The following is a 25,596-nucleotide window of genomic DNA, read 5'->3' as shown; positions in this document are numbered from 1 at the left end:
TATTTAATGGTATACCAGGGTACTAGATTGTATAGCATATAAAAACCTAAACATTCAAGGGGAAGTCTAACTAACGGCAGACACCGTTGGATACCCTGACAGCAAATTATGGCCCAATTAAAAATCCTAAAAAACGATTGTATTTTATGCTGCGTATGTTTGACTTAATGAATGCACATATAAACAGGTGCATGAGCATCATTTAAATTCTATCTGTGATCTCAATGAAGTTTTACTTATCCAAGGTCTGATTGCTGTTCCTGTGTAAAATGGATTTGTGGGTGCTTTTATGTTGCAGTTGAGTAGTTTTACAGTGACAGATTATTCCTCTACACAGCCTGTATTAAAGATTTTTTTTTTTAGATGCCATGATTGTTGTCCAGTATGAAACCATTATTTGCTTTTCATAAATGAAGCCACAGAAATATTATTGGAAGCATGCATGTTGTGTTGGAGGGATCACTTCAAGTAGGATCGCTCCAGCGTGCGTTCTTTATACTCAGCAACAAAGACTTTCACATTCCTACATTCTTCTTGAAAATTGTTACTGAATTTTACACTGAACAAATATTCTTCAGTTAATTGAATATCTATGAGTGTATTAATTCATGGTTCATAAGGGTGTGAATGCTTTAAAATATTGAGATGTTTACATGTGGGAGGAATACTGTGACAGACGTGTCGTTCCCTTTGGCTTTAAGTAATTTTTCCATATCTCACAACTATAAATGATTTCTTGATTTACTTTGTCACAAGACTCAGAAATAGTTATTTCAAAAGCCTCACAGCTACTCAGAAAGTATTTTATGTATTACTTTCAGATAATGGAGTTGGATTCTCATAAGATATAACTTCGCAGTGGATCTTAACTGTGATTGATATACCATGTCAAGGAGCACAGCAGCTCCCATATGGCTTTAATGGTCTCTATTTCTGTTTTGAAATTTCAATGAGTTTTCTTAAACCAATAGATTGTTAGAGGACATTACAGCTTGTATAACCTTGTCCTTTTATTTCAGGTCACCCAAAAACCCAGAACAGAAAATAATCAAGCGAGTGATTGCGCTTGAAGGAGATATCATCAGGTAAGCTGTGCTGTAATGACTAGATTCTTAAGATTTCAGTGATCTATGATAGTTAATCAAGTATAAGATCTCAGCTGAATGTCCATTCCGAATTCTTGTGATTGTCATGACGACACATTAGAAAGGCCACATTGCTGTGCTACTTTTTTTTTTAAATGCTGTTTTTTCATGTTCTGACAAAGTGAATTCAACGTTGCGAATCTATTTCCAAGATACTATTACTAAAACTAAATATTTAACAGAATTCTCTCTGGCAGTGAAAATGTATTGCTTGCCCATTTAGTAGTTGGTTTTGCATGCTAGGTAAATATGCTGCCACAGTGGCATTTATCATAAATCTTACATTAAAATGGTGTGTCTCTGCAGTTTTGCATTACAAGGTGATCTTGAAATGAGAATCCAAATGGCTGGCAGTAGCAGAACTAATAGGGTTTTGAAATTGATCACCCTGGTGGTTATGAGATTTAAATGAGAAATGGACTGAAAATGGCTCTTATCTTTTTCATTATTCTTTTATTCTTATGCTGGCTATTTTGACACTACATTGGAGTGCAGAAAATTCACTGATAAAGTTGCATTTATTTTTAACATGGTAGTTGGTAAGTGATTAGGATGTAATGTCAGGTCTTGTACTAAGTTTTCTTGCAGTGTTTTATACTGTTAAAACATGCAATGAAGTTCTGAAGAATGTGTTATTGAGCAGCCTGTTTCCTTGGCACTGTCTTGGTGAGCATTCTTTAAGCTATTTATGTGATGTTGTGTAGCGTATCTGACATAGTGAGGACATGATGCAAAGATCTACCTACCTCTAATAAACAGACCCAGAAATGGCATATGATTGGTTACCAGTTCTATTGACAAAAGTGATGGATGAATCAAACTTTGGAAATAAAAACAGAAAAGACTGAAAATTAACAATAGATCAGTCAGCATCTATAAAGAGAAAGGATAGGTTATTGATGTTTCAGGCATCAGAGCTGAAGAGTGAAAGATAAACAGGCATTTTAGTAAGGTTGGAAAAAAAAATCAGAGGAAACGAGAGAGGGGGAGAGGAAGAAAATGAACAGATATGCCAGTGGGTTGAGTGATCTGTAAACTCCTTAATTAAAACAGTTAGATTATATAAAAGATTGTCAGTGAAATGGAGAGGCATAAAAGGACAAAAGAATATGCAGATAGTGTAAGGTGAAAAGTCAGTCTGACAATTGAATCAATTGGTACTGTTTCCATAAAACTCTAAAGCATGTATGTGGCATGTGAAATGATGTAGTATATTGTAGAAAAACATCAAAATATTATAAACACTGGTTCATTTCCTGTGGCATTATTCATGGACAAAATGGTTTAAAAACAATGGACTGTGTCTCTCCTGATGTAATTTTTCACTTGTCTCCCGCTCTAATTCTATCTCTCTTTTTTCCTCACACACTTCAGCCCCGATTTTAACTCTGAGCAGGAAACGGGTGGGGTGGGGGAGGCAGGGTGAGCAGCAACCCCCCATGCGTCATTATGAGACCCGGGGGATTTTAACTCTCTGGCCTCATTTTAATATGATTGACAGGCTGCCAACCTGATTGTGTCAGGAAACGGGCAGCCTGCCCATTTTTGTGGTGCAATTTCCGACTGGTCCCCCAAGGCCTATTTAAAGGGAGGTTGCATTCCCTTCTGCCTGATTTGTTTGTTACACTGCTACAAGAAGAATCAAGTAGACGAATGTATCACAGGACTACGGTTAGCTTTTTTGATGCTTCCTTGGAGATCCTGGTAGAGGAATCAGGGAAAGGAGGGATGTACTGTTCCCCAGCATCTGCAAGAGCATCCCCAGGATAAATACCCAGCAGGCCTGGAAAGAGGTGGCTGAGAGGGTCAGTGGCAGCAGCACCACCTCCAGGACCTGGGTTCAATGACCTAATAAGAGCAGCAAGGGTGAGTACAGCTCTTCAATTTCCTTGATCGTTTGCACCGCTTCCAACACCCTCTGTCTACCTAAACCCTCTGCTGCTCATGGACATAGCTCCGTCCCCATGCAGTAGTTCAGTTCATGCAGGTTTTCTGCACTTAAACTACTAATGAGGAGGCATAGATTTACGCCCAAAAAACTTGGCGCAGCACAGTCCAAAGTCACTTGATATCAGCGTAACTGAGATTTCTGGAGTTTGGTAGTGATTTTCTTCACAATTTTGTTTGGAATATTTCGCACTGAGACCTGCACTATACTTAACCCAAGTGCTGCCAGTCTCAGTGCATCCGAAATTTTTCAGACCTCTGCACTCCCCCACGTATTAAGGAGGACTAAGCAACTGGAATGGCCTTCCCAGTGGGCATACCCCTGTTCTGCATAATGAGGAGGAGCAGCAGCAAAGGCAAGAGTCTCAGAGTGCTGTGCAACGGCAGAAGACAACAAACCATTCGCTATTACCCCTATTGGTGGTGCTGCATTAGTGCTTGGTTTAAGCCATTTTTTGCGTTCTGCTTAGACAAATGAGTTCCACAGGAAATTTGGCCGTAAATTCCCATCGGCAAACTCGGTGTAGAAACCGGTGTAAATTTTGCTGTAAATGAGATTGAGGAAAATTCCATTTCAACCCCAGTGCTACCAAACCTTAGTTCACCCCTTCCCAGTGCTGCCAGAACTCCCCAGAAACACATATAAATATACAGTGTTCAGTGGATGCTTATTGCCATTCAAAACTTTTTGGTCAGTTTGGCCTTTCTTGATGTAACACCAGCTTTGGGCCCGCTGTGGCGGGAGTTCCTCACATCTGTTCCAATGTAGACTGGGCTCTTAGTCAACCACCATTTTCAAATGAAAAACCCTCACTTTCAGCTACATTTACGATATCACTTTGGGTACAACAGCATGTTATAGGAAGGTCTACCTTAGGAGCCCTTTCCAGGTAGTATAGCCTACATTTTGAAGAGTAAACACCCCAGTTCATAGGCGGGCAATTATTGCAATTTTGTCTCCACCCAGCTCCAAAGAATTGTGTTACTAAACACAATCAAGTTATGATACCTGGACTCCAGGGGTTAAATTACGAGGAGAGATTACACGAACTAGGGGGTTTTCCCTAGAATTTAGAAAGTTAAGGGGTGATTTTTTTTCAAAGTTTTCAAGATATTAAGGGGAACTGATAGGGTAGATGTGGAGAAGCTGGTTGACGAGTCTAAGACTAGGGGGCAGAGTCTAAAAATTAGAGACAGACTTTCAGGAGTGAAGTTAGGAAACACTTCTACGCGCAAAGGGTGGTAGAGGTTTGGAACTCTCTTCCGCAAACTGATGCTAGGTCAGTTGTTAATTTTAAATCTGTGATTGATAGATTTCTGTTAACCAAACAGGATATGGGGCAAAGGCAGGTATATGGAGTTAGGTCACTGATCAGCCATGATCTCATTGAATGACGGAACAGGCTCGAGGGCCTAAATGGCCTACTCCTGTTCCTATATAAGGAGGTACTACAGGAGCAGAAAGGGCAACTGCTTTGTGGTTTCTGAGAAAGTTGGAAAATTGGAATCTCATCTGCACCCCAGAATTCCTAACAAATTTCTAAGGAAGTTAATGTGCAAGATGGTTACGTGAGCATATTCAGGAAGTCCCTCTAAAGAATTGACTAGAAGGATATACTTTCTGGTGGCAGTGAAATCTTTCCAATTATTATCCCTATGGCTTCCTTTAGCAACAAGAAATTCTAAAATATGTCTGCCAATTTCTTTTGTAGCTCTTTCCAGGAGTCTGTTGCATGAATGCTGGAAATTTTTGCAGAACTGTCACTATCAGGAAACCTGGAGAAATTTCAGTTGCTGTCCCTCTAAGATGTGGTCACTGTGTGAACAAAGTTTTATACGTTATCAGGCAGCGTTTTCCTACCACCGGACTAATTGACAGCCATCCGAACCAAAATTCATAATGAGTGACTGAACCTTGGTTCAAATCTGCCTGTGAAAATAACAACTGATTCTCATAGCAACTGTGTGGTGCCAGATTCTGGACCTTCATGAGCTCTGTGCATCTCAGTCAACTAACACAGTGACTGATAAAATTGTTGCCTTCGCATTAGCTAATGAAAATTGATCTAGTTTCCTTGGTAGGCTGCCAGCAGTGGATAAATCAAGACAGTGTACAAATGAAATGCACCTGCAGCCTCCACTATTATCTATTCCCATACCAAGCAACTCCCTAATGGGTTGGTGTGTTCATGTACTGGACATAAGGGCTCAAGACACTTGGTTTCAAACATGGCCCATCTAACATGTCAACAGATTGAAAATTGGGGCACTCACTTATCTACATTAGTAACAACAGATGAAAAAGCTCTCAGTTCTGTTGTATTTGGACAGCAGTACAAAATCAGGTGGTATAGCGACAGAAAATGAAGTCAAATGGGACAAGGAAGACAATTGCTACATCACTGCCCCTTCCAGGAACAATAGGAAACTTCCATTCCCCCCTACCCCAGCTAGCTGTCTCATCACCACGCCCTAGCATGTAAATGACAATGGGGATGCAGGGCCTGGGAACGGGACCTTAAATAGCGCCAACCCACGATTCTGTCAATAGAGGGTGGTGATAGACCCTAGGTCAGCAGCAGAAAGCTTCTACAGCTAGGTCATAATTGATTAAGCCTAGTGGTGACTACCTCTCCCTCTCTTCTGTCCCCAGTCACTAACCTTTTATAGGCTTTGACTCAGACTGAGGCAAAAAAAAGTTTTGCAGATTTCCAGAGCACGACAGCGCTTTTAATAGTAACTCCTCTCCTTCTGGCATTCCAGTGTTTTTTTCATTTCCCTGGCTAGCACTAGCTGGCTTCCTCAGCATAACTAAAGAATCCTGAACAGGGAAAATGGGTCAGTGTCAGTGCCAAGTCCTGCCCCATCCCTCCCCAGGTGGCAAACCTGCCCTGGAGAATGCCCTAACAGAAAATGGACTATAGTGCCTTTGTATGGAGAGTTTCTTTGCGCCTTCCCACTATTTCACAAGATTGTTACAGTAGGGAATAGGCTAGAGTTGCCCTAATAGCTTAGTACTAGCCTATAAGATTATGGATCCAATGCATTTTCCTGGCGACTTAATCTTACTCCCTACCAGTGAACTTGCTTCTGAAATGATGCTTCTACAGCTAGGTCATAATTGATGGTTTGGTTATTGAGAAGATCAGACTGACTTCCCAAAGGATATGGCAACGTCCAACTCGGGTCAATAAAACACTTTCAGCTTCTTGCAAAACTGTCCATCCTGAAATTATATGTGAAAGTTCAAATGAGAAAATGTCATTTGGCTCATCACTCCCGCTTCATCCAGAGACCATGTACAACTATTCCATAACTTCCCTCCAACACTTGTTGACTCCCATACTTTAAGGAAATTAGGTTCCTACTTCTACCTCTCTCCCAAAAAAGACATCTAGTAGAGGGTATCAATGGGCTTGAAATTCTGATATTTTTGATGCAAAAGTAGTGATGTTCTGCCATGTCAGTCCAGAATTTAGGGCATAATTCAGATATAAAGAAAGAACTTGCATTTATAATAGCGTCTTTCATAACCTCAGGACGTCACAAAATGTTTTACAGCGAATGAAGTACTTTTGAAGTGTAGTCACTGTTGTAATGTAGGAAACATGGCAGCCAATTTGCACACAACAAGGGTGTAATGAACAATAAATTAATCATTTTATAACCATATGGTGAACATTTTATTCCTTCTTCAATTGATGTGAAGTTGATTGGAGGTGAGGCATAAAATAAAATTAATCTGCTGATCTTCAGAACTCTTCTGTCCCATTAACTGGGTTCCTTTCTTCTAAGTGTTTGCATTTGGCACTGGCAGGCTCCTTCTTGGTGGTGGAGATCTCTGCATCAGTACTGATCCCAACCCAGGCAATTGAATTGGGGTAGTGGGTGGAGACCATGCCCTGACCCTCTGGTGAGAGGAGGGAAATCCAGCCCATTAACTTTGAACAACAAAACCCAAGGGAGCTTTGTTTTGTATTTGTGGCCACAATAGACATAAAGATCCTATCATGAAAGATGCGACTGCTCATATTCTTGGTCCTGGCTGGAAGAGTGTAAAGCTCTATTACAGGAAACTTTCTGGTATCCGGCACGGACGGGACCGACGTGGTGCCGGTTCATCAACAATTCCGGATAACCGAACGCTATAGTAAAAGATACGGACCTTAGAGCTCCGTATAAAGCAACAAACCCAGCTTCAGAACAACGTCCACAAGTTGCAAGCGTCTCTGTAGCTTAGCAACAGCTGCAGCCAAACCCTTGCCTTCCTCCATTTGTTGCTGTGCAAGTAATAAAAGTTACCTGAACCGACTCCTGAATTTTGCCGGCTAACCGACATTTCCGGTTATTTAGGGGCCGGTTAATCGAAAGTTTCCTGTACCTAGTGGCAGATGCACCCCATCTGATATGACATAAAAATAAAGCAGTACTCAAATGGAATTAATGTTAGATGCCCACATAGCTTAAGAAATTATAGTCTTATTGCCTCCAACCAACTTCAGATCAATCCAAGAAGGAATAAAATGTTTACTGTTGGTTATAAAATGATTACTTTATTGCTCATTACAGTGGAGGATGGAACTTTCTTTGTCACTCTGCAAGGAGTGATCATACAGTGCATCATCAACAGGCTGAGCTCCCAGTTTGGGTTGTTTGACCGTGAAGCTGCACTCTCCATGTTTCTACAAGCTTACAAAGTTTGAAATAGTTAGCTCTTTCCCCTTGTGTTTTTTCTTAATTTTCCTTTCACCCATCTTTTCCTATCTGGAAGGACACCTACATATTTTCAATATCAATGTCACTTCACCGTTGAACCAAGCGACAATGCACTTTCCTGGACCACAGTAGGTGGTGTGCCCATTTTTCTACAGTGTGGATATTACTTTTCCCATTCCACCTAAAAACTAATAAAACTACACAAAAGTATCCGCAGCTTAGATTCAAACCACAACCTTGGACATGTTAAGTAAGCATCAGCTGTCAAATTGGTGCTTTGCAGTTATATCATCTTCCAACTCTAGTTCTGGTGTTTACGTATTTGCACATGCCTGGGACAAAATGCTCCCAAGTATCTCAGCACTTAGGTTAATTAATGCTATTTTCATAATTTCTACCACTGACTTTTCACAGCAGAACAAAAGTATGTTTAGTTTTCTACCACATGCTCAAGCGGTGACGTTAACTAAACCACTACCAAAAAGTTCGAATCTTGTGCTTTACATGTGATTTTTAAAAATCTTTCATTTTTTACATTAGTACAAATACTTCTCGTGTTAATGTTATAGACTACTGCAACAGGTAAAAAACAGTTTTCAGAGAATGATACTAAACCATCATTCACAAGCTGGTTAATTGTTTTAAGGTTTTATTGATCGGCTTTTGCTTAGATTAAGCTTTTGGAACATGACATTTTCAGTATAGTATGGACTGCTCAGCTTTATGCATCAAATTAGAAATCAGGTCTTAAAATATTAATTAAAGAGAAATATACCAAAATAATTACTCCAGGATATGTGCTCCAAAATTCATTATCTTTTTGAATTGGATGCCCAGATAACTTTAATAATATCATTTATAAATACCTACGATTGTTCCCATGTAATTTCTTTAGGGACAAAATTGGCTTTGGGTAAAATTTATTGAAATTATGCAATTATTTATTCAAAAAAATCAAAATGATCCCTCCACCATAAGGGAGTTCAGCACTTGCGACAAGGGGAATGCAGCACCAGAAGGGGCGGTAAGGAACCTTAAAGGGGCAAAAATGCCCTAAACCTACCAGTTTTGTAGGCTGGGGGATAAATTGGATGAAGAAGAGGCCTCAACTAGGCTATCGTTCTCCATGGAGATTTTGGGACCATTGTTGTCACTGCTTCAGGCTTAACTCCACCTTTCTCCAGGCGAGCGACAGTAAGAGGGTCGACGGAAGGAAAATCCTGCAGTATTTATACAGTGAGTGGGGAAGCATGGCGGGGAGGAGGAAAATCCCGGTCAGGGTGGGGAGACATCGGTAAGTCACCACCCTGTTTTTCATGTTTTTTGGCACTGAGGAAAATCCAGCCCTAGGAACCACAAAAAAGACCTCACTATAGACCAGTGCTAATGCAGCCCTTTGTTTTGGAAAAGCTATTGGTGAACTTCACCATCAGATTTTGTTTTCTTTAGCGATGAGCTTTAGGTTTCACAGGTGTGAAGAAAGATTCAGTTTATGATACAGGAGTTTAATTTGAACCAGCAGGACTTCAGTCAGCTCTGGGAGCATTGAATTCTTGCAACTATCATCCATATTAAAGATGCTCTTTAACTGGGAAACCAAGCATGGAATTGTCTATACGGTGGACAGTTTATCAATATGTGCTTAATACTGATAAACTGATTGATTGATGAAACCTGTGAATGACCCAGTATATTTTGAGGTTATTGCCTTCACTCAACGTTGTAACGTGATGCACACAGCACATAATTACCATTTGGAATCATGTTTTGAATGGTGAATAACAACCAATGCTAGCAATAACCTGTAATGTACTCCAAGGTAGGTGCATTGATGGAGGTACCTACACGGGCTCTCTGTCCCTCATGGCATTAAATTTAAAATCCTCATTCTCATCACCTCTGCAGCTTTCCCAGCTGCCTGTTTGGTCTTTTGACTCTGTCCTCTTGGGCATCCTTCCCCCTCTGTGTTTCCCCATTGATGGCAGAGCCTTCAACCACCTAGATGCTGTTGTCTGGAACTCCTCCTCCCAACCCCTTTGCTTCTCTATTTCTGTCACCTCCTTTAAAAGCCTTCTTAAAGCATATCTTTTCCCTCAGGCCATCAGTTGTCCCTCCTAAACTTTCTCCCCTGGCTCGCATTCTGTTCCTATAATTATTTCCCTATAAAAGCCCTTGGGCATTTTGTATGTTAAACATGTTATATAAATACAAGTTGTTGGTGGTGGTAACTGTAGACAAACATCTCAACACTGCCAGGTATCATGTACTTCCTCACACATTTCAACCAACCAGTACGACAAAATAGGAAATGACTGGAGTGGGCATGTGTGGATTCTGTCAACATGGATGTGGACATAGCTATCAAATGGCATAAAGATTTGTAATGGAATTTCACAACTAGACTACTCCGATGACTAGATTAGTCACAATTTCTGTATTGATAAATGTTTGATAAATTAGGATACCGAGCATCCTCGCTTCCAGAGGAACCCAGGGTGGATCAAACGCATGTGTTTCTAATAGAACATATAGTCAGAGTGTGAAAGGCTTAGAGGGTGCGGAATTCTTAAAGTGCATCCAGGAGAAATTTTTGAGCTAGCATGTATACAGGTGGGACTGGACCTAATTCTACGGAATGTAGCTGGGCAAGTGGTAGAAGTGTCAGTAGGAGAGCATTTTGGTGACAGTGACCATAATTCGGTAAGATTTAAGGTAGTCATGGAAAAGGACAAAGATAGACTGGAAATAAAGGTTCTAAATTGGGAGAAGGCCGATTTTAATATGAGAAGGCAGGATCTGGCCAAAGTGGACTGGGATCAGCTACTTGTAAGAAAATCCACATCAGAGCAGTGGGAGTCTTTCAGAAAGGAAATGGAGAGAGTACAACGCCAACATGTTCCCATAAAGGTCAAGGGTGGGATCAACAAGCCAAGAGAACCCTGGATGTCAAGGGATATACAAGAATGGATTAGGAAAAAAAGGGAGGCTTTTGGCACATACAAAGGACTAAAAACAGTGGAAGCCCGAGAGGAGTATAGAAATTGCAGGGGGTACTTAAAAAAGAAATTTGGAGAGCGAAGAGGGGGCATGAAGAAACACTGGCAGGCAAAATAAGGAAAATCCCAAAGTGTTTTAAAAGTATATTAAGGGCAAGAGGATAACCAGGGAAAGAGTAGGGCCCATTAAGGACCAAAGTGGCAATCTGTGTGTAGAGCCGAAAGATGTAGGTGAGGTTTTAAATGAATATTTTGCATCTGTGTTCACTATGGAGAAGGACGATGTAGGCATAGAAATCAGGCAGAGGGATTGTGATATACTTCAACAAATTAGTATTGCGAGCGAAGAGGTACTAGCGATTTTAGCGGGCTTAAAAGTGGATAAATCCCCAGGCCCAGACGAGATGTATCCCAGGCTGCTGCGTGAGGCAAGGGAGGAGATTGCAGGGGCTCTGACACAAATTTTCAGAACCTCTCTGGCCACAGAGGAGGTGCCAGAGGACTGGAGGACAGCCAACGTAGTACCATTATTCAAGAAGGGTAGTAGGGATAAACCAGGGTATTACAGGCCAGTGAGCCTAACATCAGTGGTAGGGAAATTATTGAAAAAAATTCTGAGGGACAGAATTAGTCTCCACTTGGCGAGGCAAGGATTAATCAAGGATAGTCAGCATGGCTTTGTCAGGAGGAGATCATGACTAACCAATTTGATTGAATTTTTCGAGGGGGTGACTAGGTGTGTGGATGAGGGTAGTGCAGTTGATGTAGTCTACATGGAGTTCAGTAAGGCTTTTGACAAAGTCCCGCATGGGAGACTGGTCAAGAAGGTAAGAGCCCATGGGATCCAGGGCAATTTGGCACATTGGATCCAAAATTGGCTTAGTGGCAGGAGGCAGAGGGTGATGGTTGAAGGTAGTTTTTGTGACTGGAAGCCTGTGTCCAGTGGTGTACCGCAGGGATCGGTGCTGGGTCCTTTGCTGTTTTTAGTGTATATTAGTGATTTAGATATGAATGTAGGAGGTATGATCAGTAAGTTCACAGATGGCACGAAAATTGGTGGAGTGGTAAATAGCGAGGAGGGAAGCTTCAGGCTACAGGACGATATAGATGGGTTGGTTAGATGGGCAGAACAGTGGCAAATGGAATTTAACCATGAAAAGTGTGAGGTGATGCATTTTGGGAGGACCAACAAGGCAAGGGAATACACAATTAATGGTCGGACCCTAGGAAGAACAGAGGATCAGAGGGACCTTGGTGTGCATGTACATAGATCCTTGAAGGCAGCAGGACAGGTAGATAAGGTGGTTAAAAAGGCATATGGGATACTTGTCTTCATTAGCCGAGGCATAGAACATAAGAGCAGGGAGGTTATGATGGAGCTGTACAAAACGCTAGTTAGGCCACAGCTGGAATATTGTGTGCAGTTCTGGTCGCCACACTATAGGAAGGGTGTGATTGCATTGGAGAGGGTGCAGAAGAGATTCACCAGGATGTTACCTGGGCTGGAGTGCTTCAGCTATGAAGAAAGACTGGACAGGCTGGGGTTGTTTTCCTTGGAGCAGAGAAGGTTGAGGGGGGACCTGATTGAGGTGTACACAATTATGAGGGGCGTAGATAGGGTAGATAGAAAAGAACTTTTCCCCTTTGTAGAGGGATCTCTAACCAGTGGACATAGTTTCAAGTTATGGGGCAGGAGGTTTAGACGGGATTTGAGGAAAAACTTTTTCACCCAGAGGGTGGTTGGAATCTGGAACTCGCTGCCTGAAAGGGTGGTAGAGGCAGGAACCCTCACAACATTCAAGAAGCATTTAGATGAGCACTTGAAACGCCCTAGCTTACAAGGCTACGGACCAAGTGCTGGAAAATGGGAATAGAATAAACGGGGCTTGATGGCCGGAGCAGACACGATGGGCCGAAGGACCTCTTTCTGTGCTGTATAACTCTATGGGGGAGAAATTCAGTTGGTTGCGCCACCCGTTAGCGCCTTAAGAGGGCGATAAGTGGGGCGCGAGCCAGCTAGCGCCCGGGCGCGGCGAGACCTGCGCCTCTCGCGAAATCGAGCGGACATTTAGCGGCGGCGCTAAACCGCAACGCCCGCTCAGCTGCGCACGCAGATCCTGATGTCATTTCATGGTGTAACGCCCTTGGTGCGCCCCGAACTGGAACTTCAGTGGCGCCCCCCTCCTTTCCGCCTGTCGCTCCCAGCGACTGGTTGACTGGAACGGTTCCCAGTCGCTGTGGGGCTGGGGGGGCGCTATTTAAAGGGGGCTCTTCCTGGCTTACATAGAAACATAGAAACATAGAAGATAGGAGCAGGAGTAGGCCATTCGGCCCTTCGAGCCTGCTCCGCCATTCAACGAGATCATGGCTGATCATCCAAACCCTAGCACCCAGTCCCTACACCGACAGCCATCCCACCCAAGCCCTATCCCCGTAACCCCGTAACCCCACGTATTTAATCCCCCCTAACACTAAGGGCCAATTTTTATCATGGCCAATCAACCTAACCCGCACATCTTTGGACTTCTTTGTGGTAGCCATTTTTGGACCACTCCTTCTGTGAAAGAGAGAGAGATTTGCAGAGAGACAAAGGGAGAGAGCTTTCTGCATTGAGTCAGCGCTTGCAGAGGTACTTTTGGCTTCTGACCAGAACTTTGTAGTTGGTTTGCTTTTTCACCGGCATAACCTTGAGTGGCCACATACTATTGGGGCTGCAATGGGTGGGAACAGTGGGCTTCTCCATTACATTGAGAGGGCACAGAGACGCAGAGAGAGAGTGCCAATCATGGCCAGACGGAGGAGGGCCAACAGGCGTCGGCACACGAGACCTTACCGTCCCAGGGTTTTCCGCCAACAGTTCTCATACCTCAATATGTCTGAGGAGCAGTGTTTTCGGAGCTTGTGATTCAGCAAAGAGGTGATCACTGAGCTCTGCCACCTGCTTCAGCCAGATCTCCAGCCTCAACTGAGGAGCAGGACGTCTCTGTCGGTGGCAGTGAAGGTCACAGTAGCTCTCAACTTCTATGCCACCGGCTCCTTTCAATCCGCTACTGGGGACATTGCCAACATCTCCCAGTTCGCGGTGCATTGCTGCATCCATCAAGTCACGAATGCCCTCTTTAAAAGGAGACGTCTGTACATCTCCTTCCCCATGACCCCGGACAAGCAGCAAGAGCGCGCAATGGGATTTGCAAGAATAGCAGGCTTCCCCATGGTCCAGGGCACCATTGACTGCACACATGTGGCTTTGCGGGCGCCGCAAGAGAATGCCGAGGGTTACCAACACCGGAAGGGGTTCCATTCGTTGAACGTCCAGTTGGTGTGTGACCACAGACAGCTGATAGTCGCTGTCAATGCCCGCTTTCCAGGCAGCAGCCACGACGCCTTCATCCTGCACCAGACTTCTGTGGCAGACCTTTTTGAGGCCCCGGCTCACCCAGGAGGCTGGCTTCTCGGGGACAAGGGCTATCCTCTGTGCACCTGGCTGATGACCCCGCTCCGTGCGCCCAGCACCCCTGCTGAAGAACGATACAATGAGAGCCATTAAGCGACCAGGAACATCATTGAGCACACAATCAGCGTGCTCAAGCAACGATTCGCTGTCTGGACCATTCCGGAGGAGCCCTTCAGTACTCACCTGAGCGAGTCTCCCATTTCGTTGTTGTGTGCTGCATGCTGCATTACCTGGCAATCCTCAGGACTCAGCCACTGCCACCAGACATTGGAGCACCAGCAGAGGAGGAGGAGGAGGAGCAGCAGCACCAAGACGGGAGGGAGGCACAAAGTGCAAGGGCCGTCCGTCAGCAGCTTATAGCAAGTCGGTTCTAGGCCCCCTCTCAGGGAATGGCTTCTGCCATTCAAAGAACATGAATGGAACCGTGCCGCAACCCCTAAGCCGGTCAAGGCAACAAATAGTTCAAAGAGCAAACATGCACATTCTGAATAAAGACACTTCTTTATTTAACAAACTGTGTGCCCTTCCCGCATGACAAAGTAATAGAGAGAAACCCCCCAAAAAGCAGTCAGTCACATAACTGGCTCTCACAACCTGGAGACAATGAACAAAACAGTAACCAAAAAATGACCACAATCCTCGGCCTTCAATAAAACATTTAACAGCATTTTGCCACACCTCCTACTTTTTGCCCTTCGAGGGTGATCTGCTTTGCTTGCGAGATTCACCCCTTCCCACCCTGCAGCTCCTCCGCAATGGGACCCCAGTGGCTGCAGCAAGGCTGGGGGAAGGCTGCTGAGTGTCAGAAACTGAGACTGCAGATGCCCTTGAGGGACGGCCTGGACCAGCTCTGGGCCTGGAGGGCCTGGCTGCTGACTGCTCCAACTCTGCATGGGCGGCAGCAGTCTGTCCTACAGGTGGTGGCAGCTGCAGTGGAGAAGTGACAGTGTTGGCAGCAGGAATGCTGTCATCCTGACAGAGGACAGCAACTCCCTGTTCGGATGACACACTGGCACTCCCACGGGGCAGCACTGCAGCATGCGGAGCAATCTGCTGAAGCACAGACTGCTGGCCTGCTGCGGCGCGGCGAGGGCCCCGGCAATTTGTGCCCGATCCAGCGAGGGTGGCAGCAGTCAGTGCTCGTGTGGCCTCAATCTGCGTCTGCATGAGACCAGCAACTGACTGCATTGCATCACTAAGCACTTGCGTGGCAGCCGCCTGTGCTGCACCGAAGTCCTGGAGACTCCTTGGCTGTGCTGCGCCGAAGTCCTGGACACTCCTTGCCAGTGACTCAATGGATTCGGGCATCCTTGCCACTGCAGCCATGAGCTCAGTGTGCCTGTGCTCCGCCTGGGCGCTCATTTCAGTGAGGAGCCGCACCTCTTCTGCGCTCCCTGTAGCAGGACTTGAGGCCAGACTCTCCCTCCGGGGAGAAGGTCCGCCGAGCTTCCCTACCCGCCACCCCCCCCCCCCCCCGCATTGCTGCAGCCCGTTGGGCCCCGGAGCTTCACCCTCCTCAGACCATTCCCCCCTGCTCCCCTCCAGGGAAGAAGTGTCCCCATTATGGCCATGGGCTGCCTCAGCTGAAGGTGGCACTGATGGTCCGGCTTCCTCCTCCTCGTCGCCTTCAGAGTCACTCACAGTGGCAGCTTGAGGGCCCGCCTCCTCACCTGGCAAATCAGCATCTGAAAGCAGGGAGGTACAAGAGTGGCTTTAGCATGAGGACAGGGTGGCAGCGAGGGAGGCATGAGTGCTGCAATGTTGGTTCGATAGTGGCAAAGAATGCTGGTGTGAGGCACAAGTAGAAGGAGAGAGGTCAAAAAGGTGATGACCTTACCATTGCTGTCCAGAACGGGGTCGGCATCTCCAGTGGCGACAGGGCCAATCATCCGGCCTGCCATAATCCGCTGGACTCGCTGCTCCAGATTGGTGAGGGCTTGAAGGTGAGGCCAGCCTCCCCTGGTCCGTTGCTGCTGCCTCCTGTTATGCGCCAGCTTGCCCTGCAAGAGAAAGGATGGGCTCTGAGTACAGTGTGAAGCCCTGATCTTGGCTGCACTGCCTCCCATGGTGGAATAGCCCTTACAGTGTGAAGCCCTGCTCTTGGCTGCACTGCCTCCCATGGTCGATTAGCCCTTACGGTGTGTAAAGTGGTGAATGTGCGTGTGAGTTTCCTGAAAGGGCCATAGGTGTTGGATGAGGGCTGGGCATTGGGGCTTCCAGGACCCTTTGGCCATAAAGTGAGGTTGACATGCAGGGATGAAGAGGATTCTGAAAAGGGTACTCACCCTGACGACCCGAGTGAGGTCGTTGAACTTCTTCCTGCATTGCACAGGGGTCCTAGGCACCATGCTGCTGGAGGTCACTCTGTGAGCTACCTCCCTCCAAGCTTTGCAATAGTCGTTGGGCAGCGGCCTCCTGCCAGTGTCCGGGAACAGGATAGATCGCCTGCGCTCCACTGCGCCAACCGGAACCTGCAAGGCCCCCTCGCTGAACCGCTGCGCTCGCTCCCTGGCCCTCTCCATGGTCCTAGGCGGAAGAATGTGGCAGCAGGTCTGTCCAGGCCGAGAATCAGGGCTGCGAAGCACAGGGTGTGGCTGCAATCCAAGATTGAACATCTCCTTTAAGAGCTGACCGGCACCAGCGTGTCTGCGTGCAATCGCTAACTGGCCGCACCCGCGCTGTGCCCGCCCTCGGTGGTAGCGCCTCGCTTCTCCGGCTTAGCGCCTTAAGACAGTCGAGCAGCGCCTCTTTTAGCGCTCCAAGCACCTCCTGGGGCGAAGCAGGCCAATTTACCAGTAGGTGGCGAAAATTTCGCGCCCGGCCGATACTTATGCCCCAAACGGGGCGATACTGAATTTCTCCCCCTATGACTATATTCTATTTACTTGAGTATAAGTTGAGATATTTAAATTATTGTTTGGGGGCTGTAAATAGGGGACTGCCTTGCATGCAAATCATTGCAGTGGGTAGCATGCAAATAGAACTGAGTCTCAAAACTGACTAAGTTACTTTTAATATGTGTTCTCGACCAAACCCAGCTATTGGGCAGAAACTGAGCGAGCCCAACTCTGCGCTCAGGTAGAACTCAACCTGAACTGACTGCTTCTCAGGTAGAACCCAACTTAACTCCACTCAAGCCAACTGCAAGTCAGAAATGCTATAAGATCAACTGTTCCAGTATGTGCTGATCTTGCTGGAAGGAGTTTGTTCTGTTGGAACATGGAGAGCCATGACTGTCAGTGCAACAAGATCAGTTAGCACTGGAACAATAGATTTTTAACTCGTATGTTGCCCTTTCTGGCTGAAAGTAGGTTTGGGTTAGACGCCTCAGAGCAGGGTCAGGTTTGGGCGGGACAGGTTGGTTCTTACCTGACAGACGTTGCTACCAAGAACCAGAAAAGGCTTGATTGTGTGTAAAATTGGTCAATTAGTGAAGACTAAGAACGTGGACTTTCCTCTGTTGTGAGGGTTACAAATCGTTTTTTGACTGGATGTAGGAGTCAATCACCCTTATCCTTGATGGCTTTCATTGTCCTTCAATACTCTGAATTCAGAATCTTTGTCCTCAATTACAAATCTTTCCATGTCACCCCACCTGTCCTTGGATTCTGGCCTTCTGTGAATCCCCTCTCTTAGCACTTGTTCAGAGGTAATGTTTACAGTCCTCTAGATCTTACTCTCTGAAATCGCCTCAAATCTTTTCAAACATCCATTCGGTCAACTCTTCTACTGCGCCTCAGTTAATTTCTTTCCTATATGAAGCACTTTGGGATTAAAGACACTGCACATATGGGAATTATTGTTGACTTTAGGGTGAGCTGATGGAAGGCAGGGTACGAGCATTGTGTTCGTTAAACCTTAAATGATGGCAGCACAAGTGATAATACTGGTGTCTGAGATAGCACTGTGCATATTATTTTATGTCCTTCACAGTTTTTAGCTTGTAGCTTCACCCTGTCCCAGTTATTGCTGCTTGTTCACATCAAATAAATGCGTTAACATTACAGGATCTACAAGAATAGTCGGGGTCTGTTCCCTCTGGCGCTGAAAACATTCTAATCTAAATGCCTGAAATGATCTGCTATTCCAAAATAGGTGCTGCTGTTTAAAATGTATGGATTGCATTGTATCCAGTGCTCTACAGTGAGTTCTATGATGCTGGCAGTTCACTATCCACACAAATCAATAATGTGTGCGTGAGCCACGTGCTAGAATTGATTAATTGTAGGTGGATACTTTGATCCAGGAATGTTTCATTACGTTCTGTTACTGCAACATTTTGTTTAAGCACACTGTTCATTTTATGAATTATATATGGCATTACATTTTGAATTTCCAGCTAACATTGGGGAACAAAATCTATATTTGCACCAATAGGGAAAAGATGGATCTTATAATATCCAGATTTTGAGTGTGCTTGACTTCATTAAAGAATCAAAATTCTTTAATGTCCTTTCAGTTTATCCGCAAAACAGTTAGTAGAAAACAGCTGTGCACAGTGCTAACCCCAATCAATAACTATAACTATAATTTAAAAAAAATGAAAGTCAGAGGTAGCATCTGTATGAAACATAAAATGCCTGTCAGATTCTGTTATGTTGTGGCACTGCTAAATAGACATACTAGTAGAATGTCTGATACCCATTATCGGGCAGTGCCAGTTCAGGATTTTAATGTGCCATTGGTGGGGCAGAGGGAGCCAAGGAAATCCACATCAGCGACAAGTCAAACGCTGCCAATGGAGTATTGTTCCAAATATTCAGTGTCACATGGCACTCATCCTAATAGGACTAATAAGAGCACATCAGTGGTGCCATAAAGGATAGCAAGATGCTATACAATATTTCCTAAATCCTGTATGGTAATTTAATGAGCAACATAACATAAAGATCCATTGTACCCAGTGGAAGTGAGTGCTGCAATAAAAACAGAAAATGCTGGAAATACTCAGCAGGTCAGGCAGCATCTGTGGAGAGAGAAACAGAGTTAACATTTCAGGTTGATGACCTTTCATCAGAACTGGAAAATGTTAAGAGATGTAACCGGTTTTAAGCAAGTGCAGAGGTAGGGAAAGCGGGGAGGAGAGGAAAGAACAACGTGGGGGAGGCCTGTGATCGGGTGGAAGGCAGGAGTGATTAAATGACAAAAGGGACAATAGTGCAAGGCAAAAGGGGGTGGTAATGGGACAAGTAAAGAAACAAAAGATGGGTCTAGAGGAGGTGTAAATGGGAATAGCAGAATCATTAACAGCTGCCATCTGGAAAAAATGGAGGCAGAGGTTATGATCTGAAATTGTTGAACTCTATGTTGAATCCGCAAGGCTGTAAAGTGCCTAATCGAAAGATGAGGTGTTGTTCCTCGAGCTTTCGTGAGCTTCATTGGAAAAGTGTAGGCAGCCAAGGTCAGAGTGGAAGTGGAGCAGAGAATTAAATGACAGGCGAAGTGAGTGCTGCGTTACATTTGCAATTTTCTTTTGCAAAGTTTGGCCATTATGGGATGGGGATGGGGCTGTTCGCTTGTTTGGTGATTGGCTACTTCTCTTTGAACTCTCCCATCACTCATGGCACTGACATGTATGCCAATGGCAATTTTTATGTTCATTCACTGTTGCCTACTGCCACATTGCACCTATAAAAAGAAGGGAAATTATCACACTGAATCATATTAGCGTCAGCACCAGTACAATAACAGATAAATTGACTTCATGTTGGCTGATAATATTATATTCTGCTAGTAAAACAAAAAAAAGTTAATATTTTTGGAGCACTTTGAAAATATTGTATTCTTTTTCAAATATATTTAATTGCTATAAAATGAAATGTTGTGATACCAACTCCTATTCCCTCAGGTAAAAGGAATAGAGGTTCATAGGAAAACCAGTTGCCTACTGTATTCAGGCAGACCACATTATCATCTCAGCTGGACAATGGCTTCTGATTGAAGAGTTGTAAGGACACTAATAGAATGGTAGATGTAGAAGATATTGCTTAAGGATGCACCTGGAATTGTTCACTGTCAAACATCATGCTATACATTGTAAAGTAGTCTAATTATATGGCTAACAATTTAATGATAAGCGCAGTTTACATATTTAGCATTATAGAAGTACTATGAATCTTTTACAAAGAATGTAAACTAAATGGCTCTCGGGTAAAGGATGCAATACAGAAGAGATATTTGGGGTTATTGGTGGATAGCGCACTGAAAGCAATAGTGTATTGTGTGCAGCAGAGAAGAAAGCTAACCAGATCTTGGAATACATAGCCAGAGGGTTAGACCACGAATCTCAGAAGTTGATAATGGCCCATAATTTCCTGTCAAAATAATGGTGAGGCTAATAGCATTTGCCATTATTTTTGCGCAAATGCTACAGTAACTTCAGGTGAGTGCAGATGTGTGGTTAAACATGGAAATCAAAAGTTGCTGTTCGAGATACGCTGTGCCGCCATCAGCTTCGTGAAAATGGCATCACGCTCTTGGCTCACTGTTGAAATGCATTGAGCGGCATGAATTTGCTGTACTGGCGCGCGGTATATACAAACTAAACTCATCACAGAAAGTTAGAGCTGGTCTGAAGTGATGCAAGATGCCTGTTTTGGATCCTTTTTGGAGGCATTTAAAGTCCGTGCATATTTAATTAATCCTGGATTGGCTGTCAGAGATTCTTTTAAAGATGTGCTAATTGTTAATTACCGACAATAAACCTTTCTGGCACCGAAAATTAACCATTACAAGTGTGGAGACTCATTCCTTCAGGTTTTAATTGCTGTTGGATATTTAAAAAATTTGACATTTAATTTTTTTAAACTTTTCTGTCTCTCTTTTCTCTCTCTCTTAATCCAATCGTTCTTTCCCTCTTTATTCTGATTTGACATTGAATTCACTCACTCTAATTTACATTCCTTCTCAGTCCTTGCACTGTTCATTTCATAATCTATCAAGCTGATTGGTTAAGGAGATGCACAGTTGCTTGCCCTGTTCACTCAGATGCCCTGTTTCCGTCCCTGCGAGTTTTTCAGCTCGCACTCCCACCAACTTGTGGTGCAAAATATCGTCAAGAATAAATGGGCAAGGGCAAGTTAAATTCACTCCTACAGGAAGTTATGACCCATTGAGTCTGTACAAGGCATTGGTACAACCACACCTGGAATATTGTGTAAAATTCTGGTCACTGTACTACAACAAGGATATCAGGCTTTGGAAATAATGCCAAAAAGGACAGCAAAACTGAGACTAGATTAAGGGATCTGAGATATAAAGAGAGGTTGAACAGATTGGTGTTGTTTGTTCTGGAGAAGAAATACTTAAAGCAGATGTAATTCAAGTATTGAAGATTCTGATACGAATATATAAATTGAACCTTACTAATATGTTTTGAGATTGGCAAAAACTGTAGAACCAAGGAGAAAAAGTCACGCTCATAAGAGAAAAGGTGCACAGATGGTTTATGCAGAAGATGGTGAAGATGTGAAGGCAGATAGTTGAGGGAGGATTTGGCGGTTGAGAGGCATTAGCTTTTGGGACTAGCCAGATGGACTACAGAGTCTTTCCTAAATTCTTAATCCCATAGAGCAAATCTATGTTCATGACAGAGGACACAGAAAACATTTTGGCTGAATTTTTTTGTAATTAAAAACAGAAAATGCTGGAAATACACAGCAAGCCAGTCAGCTCATGTAAAGAGAAAATACAGGTTATGATGTTTTGGGTGTGTATTATTCACCAGAGTTTCCAGACTTTTCTCCCATTTCAGATTTCCAACATTTGCATTTTTTCCTTTTCTATTTGACTATTTATTTGTGTTTGTGTATAACACCTGTAGATCTCCCATGGGTTTCTCACATATAAAATAGAGCTGGGGCCACCCAAGTTTGAGTGTGTGATAGGAAGTGAGTAGAGGCCAAAGCTGGAGCAGAAGAGAGTGCACACGACCTGAAGTTCAAAGCTGGAGAAGGGAAAGAGCTTAGTGGGACCTGAGGACCAAAGCTGGAAGTGGGTCAGTTTGTTGGGGAGGAGGGGGTGGTGTGGAACGGGAGAAGAGATGCAGCAACTATGTTATGCTGACCTTTTGTTCTGTTAGGTGAACATTGCTTGTGTTTTTCAGGGACACAGAGTGATGCTGCCTCATTTTGTGAGGGTGCAGTGTCAGGACCATTAAATTGGCTAATTTCCCAAATTGCTGATCCTGTGGCTTGTCTGCTTTACGTTTTAGAAGCAACAGGTTCAATGTTTGCCCTGCTTGTTAACCTGCTGGACCTGAAGTTGTGCATCTGTTAAAACTGAGGCAACAAATCTGCAGCAGCACCCTGCTGTGCCTCAACTTGAGCGGTGGAGCTTGGAGCCAGGGAGAATGACTGCAGGGATTGTGGATCCAAAGAGAGCAGCAGGAGTGGGGCCTAGCACTGTGGAGAGATCGTTTGGGCAGTGTGGTAAACCACTGTATTGTATATTGCTACCTCTGGGTGGCGCTGTGTATGGAGGCATGCCTCAGCTGACTCCACCCACCACTGTGTGGGTTTCGTTCAGACTTGTTCAGTCACTCACGAAGAAGCATGGTCTCTTCTTAGCTAATAAAAGCCTTATTCATCTCTTCTTTCGACTCATCATCTCTTCTTCGACTCATCACCTTTTATGAAGTAATTGATAAGCGTATCAGGCAGGAGAGAGGGAACCAACCTGGGAATGGACAGGAGGCCCAAGAGTGGGTTTGGAAGTGGGAAAAGTGGGTAAAATGCTCAGTGTGGAAGATTAATTGGGGGAGGGGGGAGGGTGCAACGAGAACTATGACAGTCAAAAATAAGTTGAATTTTTTTTCTAATTATCGGATTAGTCCATTCTGATCACATAACTAACAGTACAGTGTGGTTAGCATGGATTAATCAGTAATGCTGGAGAAACTTTACAATCTACAATATTGTGTTATTATAGCGTTAGACAAACAGGCCTTGATTTTCTGATTGTAATGCCAATAGTAAACCATTGGATTTGCAATCGGAAGCTCAGCTAAAATATTGCACACAACAAACACACAACTTTTAATGTTATAAATATGTTGCTCGTATTATTACCAGATAATTAGCTCTTGTTTATTCGTCAATAAAGTTGCAATGATACCATACAGGGTCTCTTTTATCATTTGATTATCAGGAGTACCTTGGCTGTCAGTGTCCACCTTGACAATCAGAAAAAAGGCTGAAAATAGAATATAACTGCTTCCACGATCTCTATAGTCTGTACTCTACTTACAATTTAGATGCATGGAATTAATTACAAGCTTTGCTATTATTCTCTCATTATTGACTTTTATATGGTTTCTATTTTGTAGGAGTTGGGTGTAATTGCTTTTTACTGCAAAATAGAGAACAATACTCTTAAGAAAAATAATTCTTTGCAATCTTTCAGTCAGCTGGGTGGCGTAGACTGAGAGCACCGTCCTCCCATGCAGATGTTTGAGGACGTAAAGGAGCACGATTACTGTTCCTTATTTGTGCGGTTTTTAAAAAATTCTAAATTATGGGCTATTTTATGCTAAATGTGTAATAAAAAGTGTTATAACTTTGCATTTTTAAAGAACTCATAAATTTTTTGCAGAAATTACCCAATAAACTCTAGTTCTGACAAATCTGTGAGATGCAATGCACCCATTGTATCGGGAACTAGATACGTTGGACTCACGTTATTACAGCCTCACATTCAGTTGGTTACCCCAGATCAACATCGACATAGTCATTTTGCCATCAAGCCAAGTGGCAGAGGTCTATCATAGGAAGTATAGGTTTAGTTGAGGTGGAGGAAAAGAGGTTATAAATGAAGCAATCAATAAAAAAATAATTATATCAAAAGCAATATTCCTCAGGCTTTGATTCTGATCGTATGGTCAGGACACAGGAAAGAATATACAATCAGAGGGTAGCTGTTATTTTCTACAAAGACGAGAAGTACTTGTGTGTTTTGACTAATAATTCTATGTGGTACTATATTGACGTAATTGTTTCAACGGGGTGAAAATACATTATTGGATGTTTAATTTGATTTTATTGTTTTCAATGTCATCTTGTATCAAATGTTAGTTTTCTTCATTCAGATTCATTTCAAAATAGATGGAAAGTCATTTAAATCCTGTCCATTTCAGCTTGCTTCAAATACTACTGTTTGCAAAGCATCTGCTCCTATCTGCTGTAGCTTTATACATTAGTAGGCAGTTTTTTAATATTTGTATGTAGCGAGGAGTGTGCTATTCATGCCTATGGCATATGGTTTTCAGAACTTCACCAATTTCTGAACTCTTCCCTTCCAATTTCTGGACTTGTGCTAAAGGAGCTACTTTTATTGATTTTAAATGTATCTTTAACTCGAGGGCTGGGGGTTGCGGTTGATTGCGCTGGTTTCTTTTTGGCACAATTCGTCCAAAATCGACATAACCGCGCAAGAGGTCGCGGAATTTTAAGCGCAATTTGCGTTCGGCGCAACTCGAGTTTCCGCAATCTATTGCGCTAGTTTTAAAAACAAAACTGGTCACGCCCTCGGTGAATGAATCACCGTTGGGAGTTTCCACTAATTACACTCATTTGCAGGTCTTCAGGAAGGCTTTAAAAATTAAGCTGGATCTTTTGGGCGCAAGGACACTAAAAGGTACGTTTTTGTGATTTTTTGTTCAAATTTATGAAGAGACTGACTAATGCACCCCAATATAAGTAGAAAATAGTTAAAAAAAAAAAAAATTTAAGTGAATTTTAGTAATTTAAAATTGGGTTACTCACAGGTCGAGGATTGACACTGATTAAAAATGCTTGTTTTTGGTGATGAACCTATTTTCATCTGTTTTAATCAAACTTCACCAAGTTACTACTTTTAACTACATGAAAGAAAATTTTTTAAAGCAAAATTTGCTTTTAAGAAACAATTACGTTTTAAAACGCTGCCCGATTGCGCTGGTTCATAGATTTTGTGTTCATTGTTATGCAAATGAGTTTAAGCAGAAAAATCACTTTTCAAAATGGGTGCAATTTGCGCCGGAATTGACAATTGCGCTCAAAACAGAACTCTACCCCACTATATCTAGCATTTAACATTTACTAATAGTTTGTCCAACAAACCTTCTGCTCCCTCCCTCTAAATGAACAAGAGTTGGATGTATAACACTAAACCAATTGGATCGGTCATTTAATGTTATACTGCCTGTGAAATGAGAGCACTCTCTGCTTTCGGAGGGTCGAGGGAGGCATTGCCTTCAGTGCGACTGGTGTCTGTGTATCTCTTTCCTGGAAATGCTTAGTTCGTAGGGCTGCACCAAGAAATTTGAGAACTCCCTGGATAAGCTGCCCTGTGCTTTTCCCCT

At 43.5% G+C, this 25,596-nt stretch overlaps 1 protein-coding gene across 3 annotated transcripts in view; it reads left to right on the top strand.

The window, feature by feature from the left end:
• The window catches only part of immp2l (inner mitochondrial membrane peptidase subunit 2), a 741,977-nt gene that overhangs the window by 504,187 nt on the left and 212,194 nt on the right, over positions 1 to 25,596 (top strand). For all 3 annotated transcript variants that reach the window (XM_086009124.1, XM_086009122.1, XM_086009123.1), the window contains one exon: positions 1,020 to 1,085. In XM_086009124.1, the coding sequence (XP_085865250.1) occupies positions 1,020 to 1,085 (66 nt within the window). The remainder of the gene's footprint in view (positions 1 to 1,019; positions 1,086 to 25,596) is intronic.

Source organism: Somniosus microcephalus, chromosome 16 (assembly GCF_052327205.1).
Source record: "Somniosus microcephalus isolate GS21.2 chromosome 16, FLI_Smic_1.0, whole genome shotgun sequence".
Classification (NCBI taxonomy): domain Eukaryota; kingdom Metazoa; phylum Chordata; class Chondrichthyes; order Squaliformes; family Somniosidae; genus Somniosus; species Somniosus microcephalus.
This window is presented reverse-complemented; position numbering and strand designations above follow the sequence as displayed.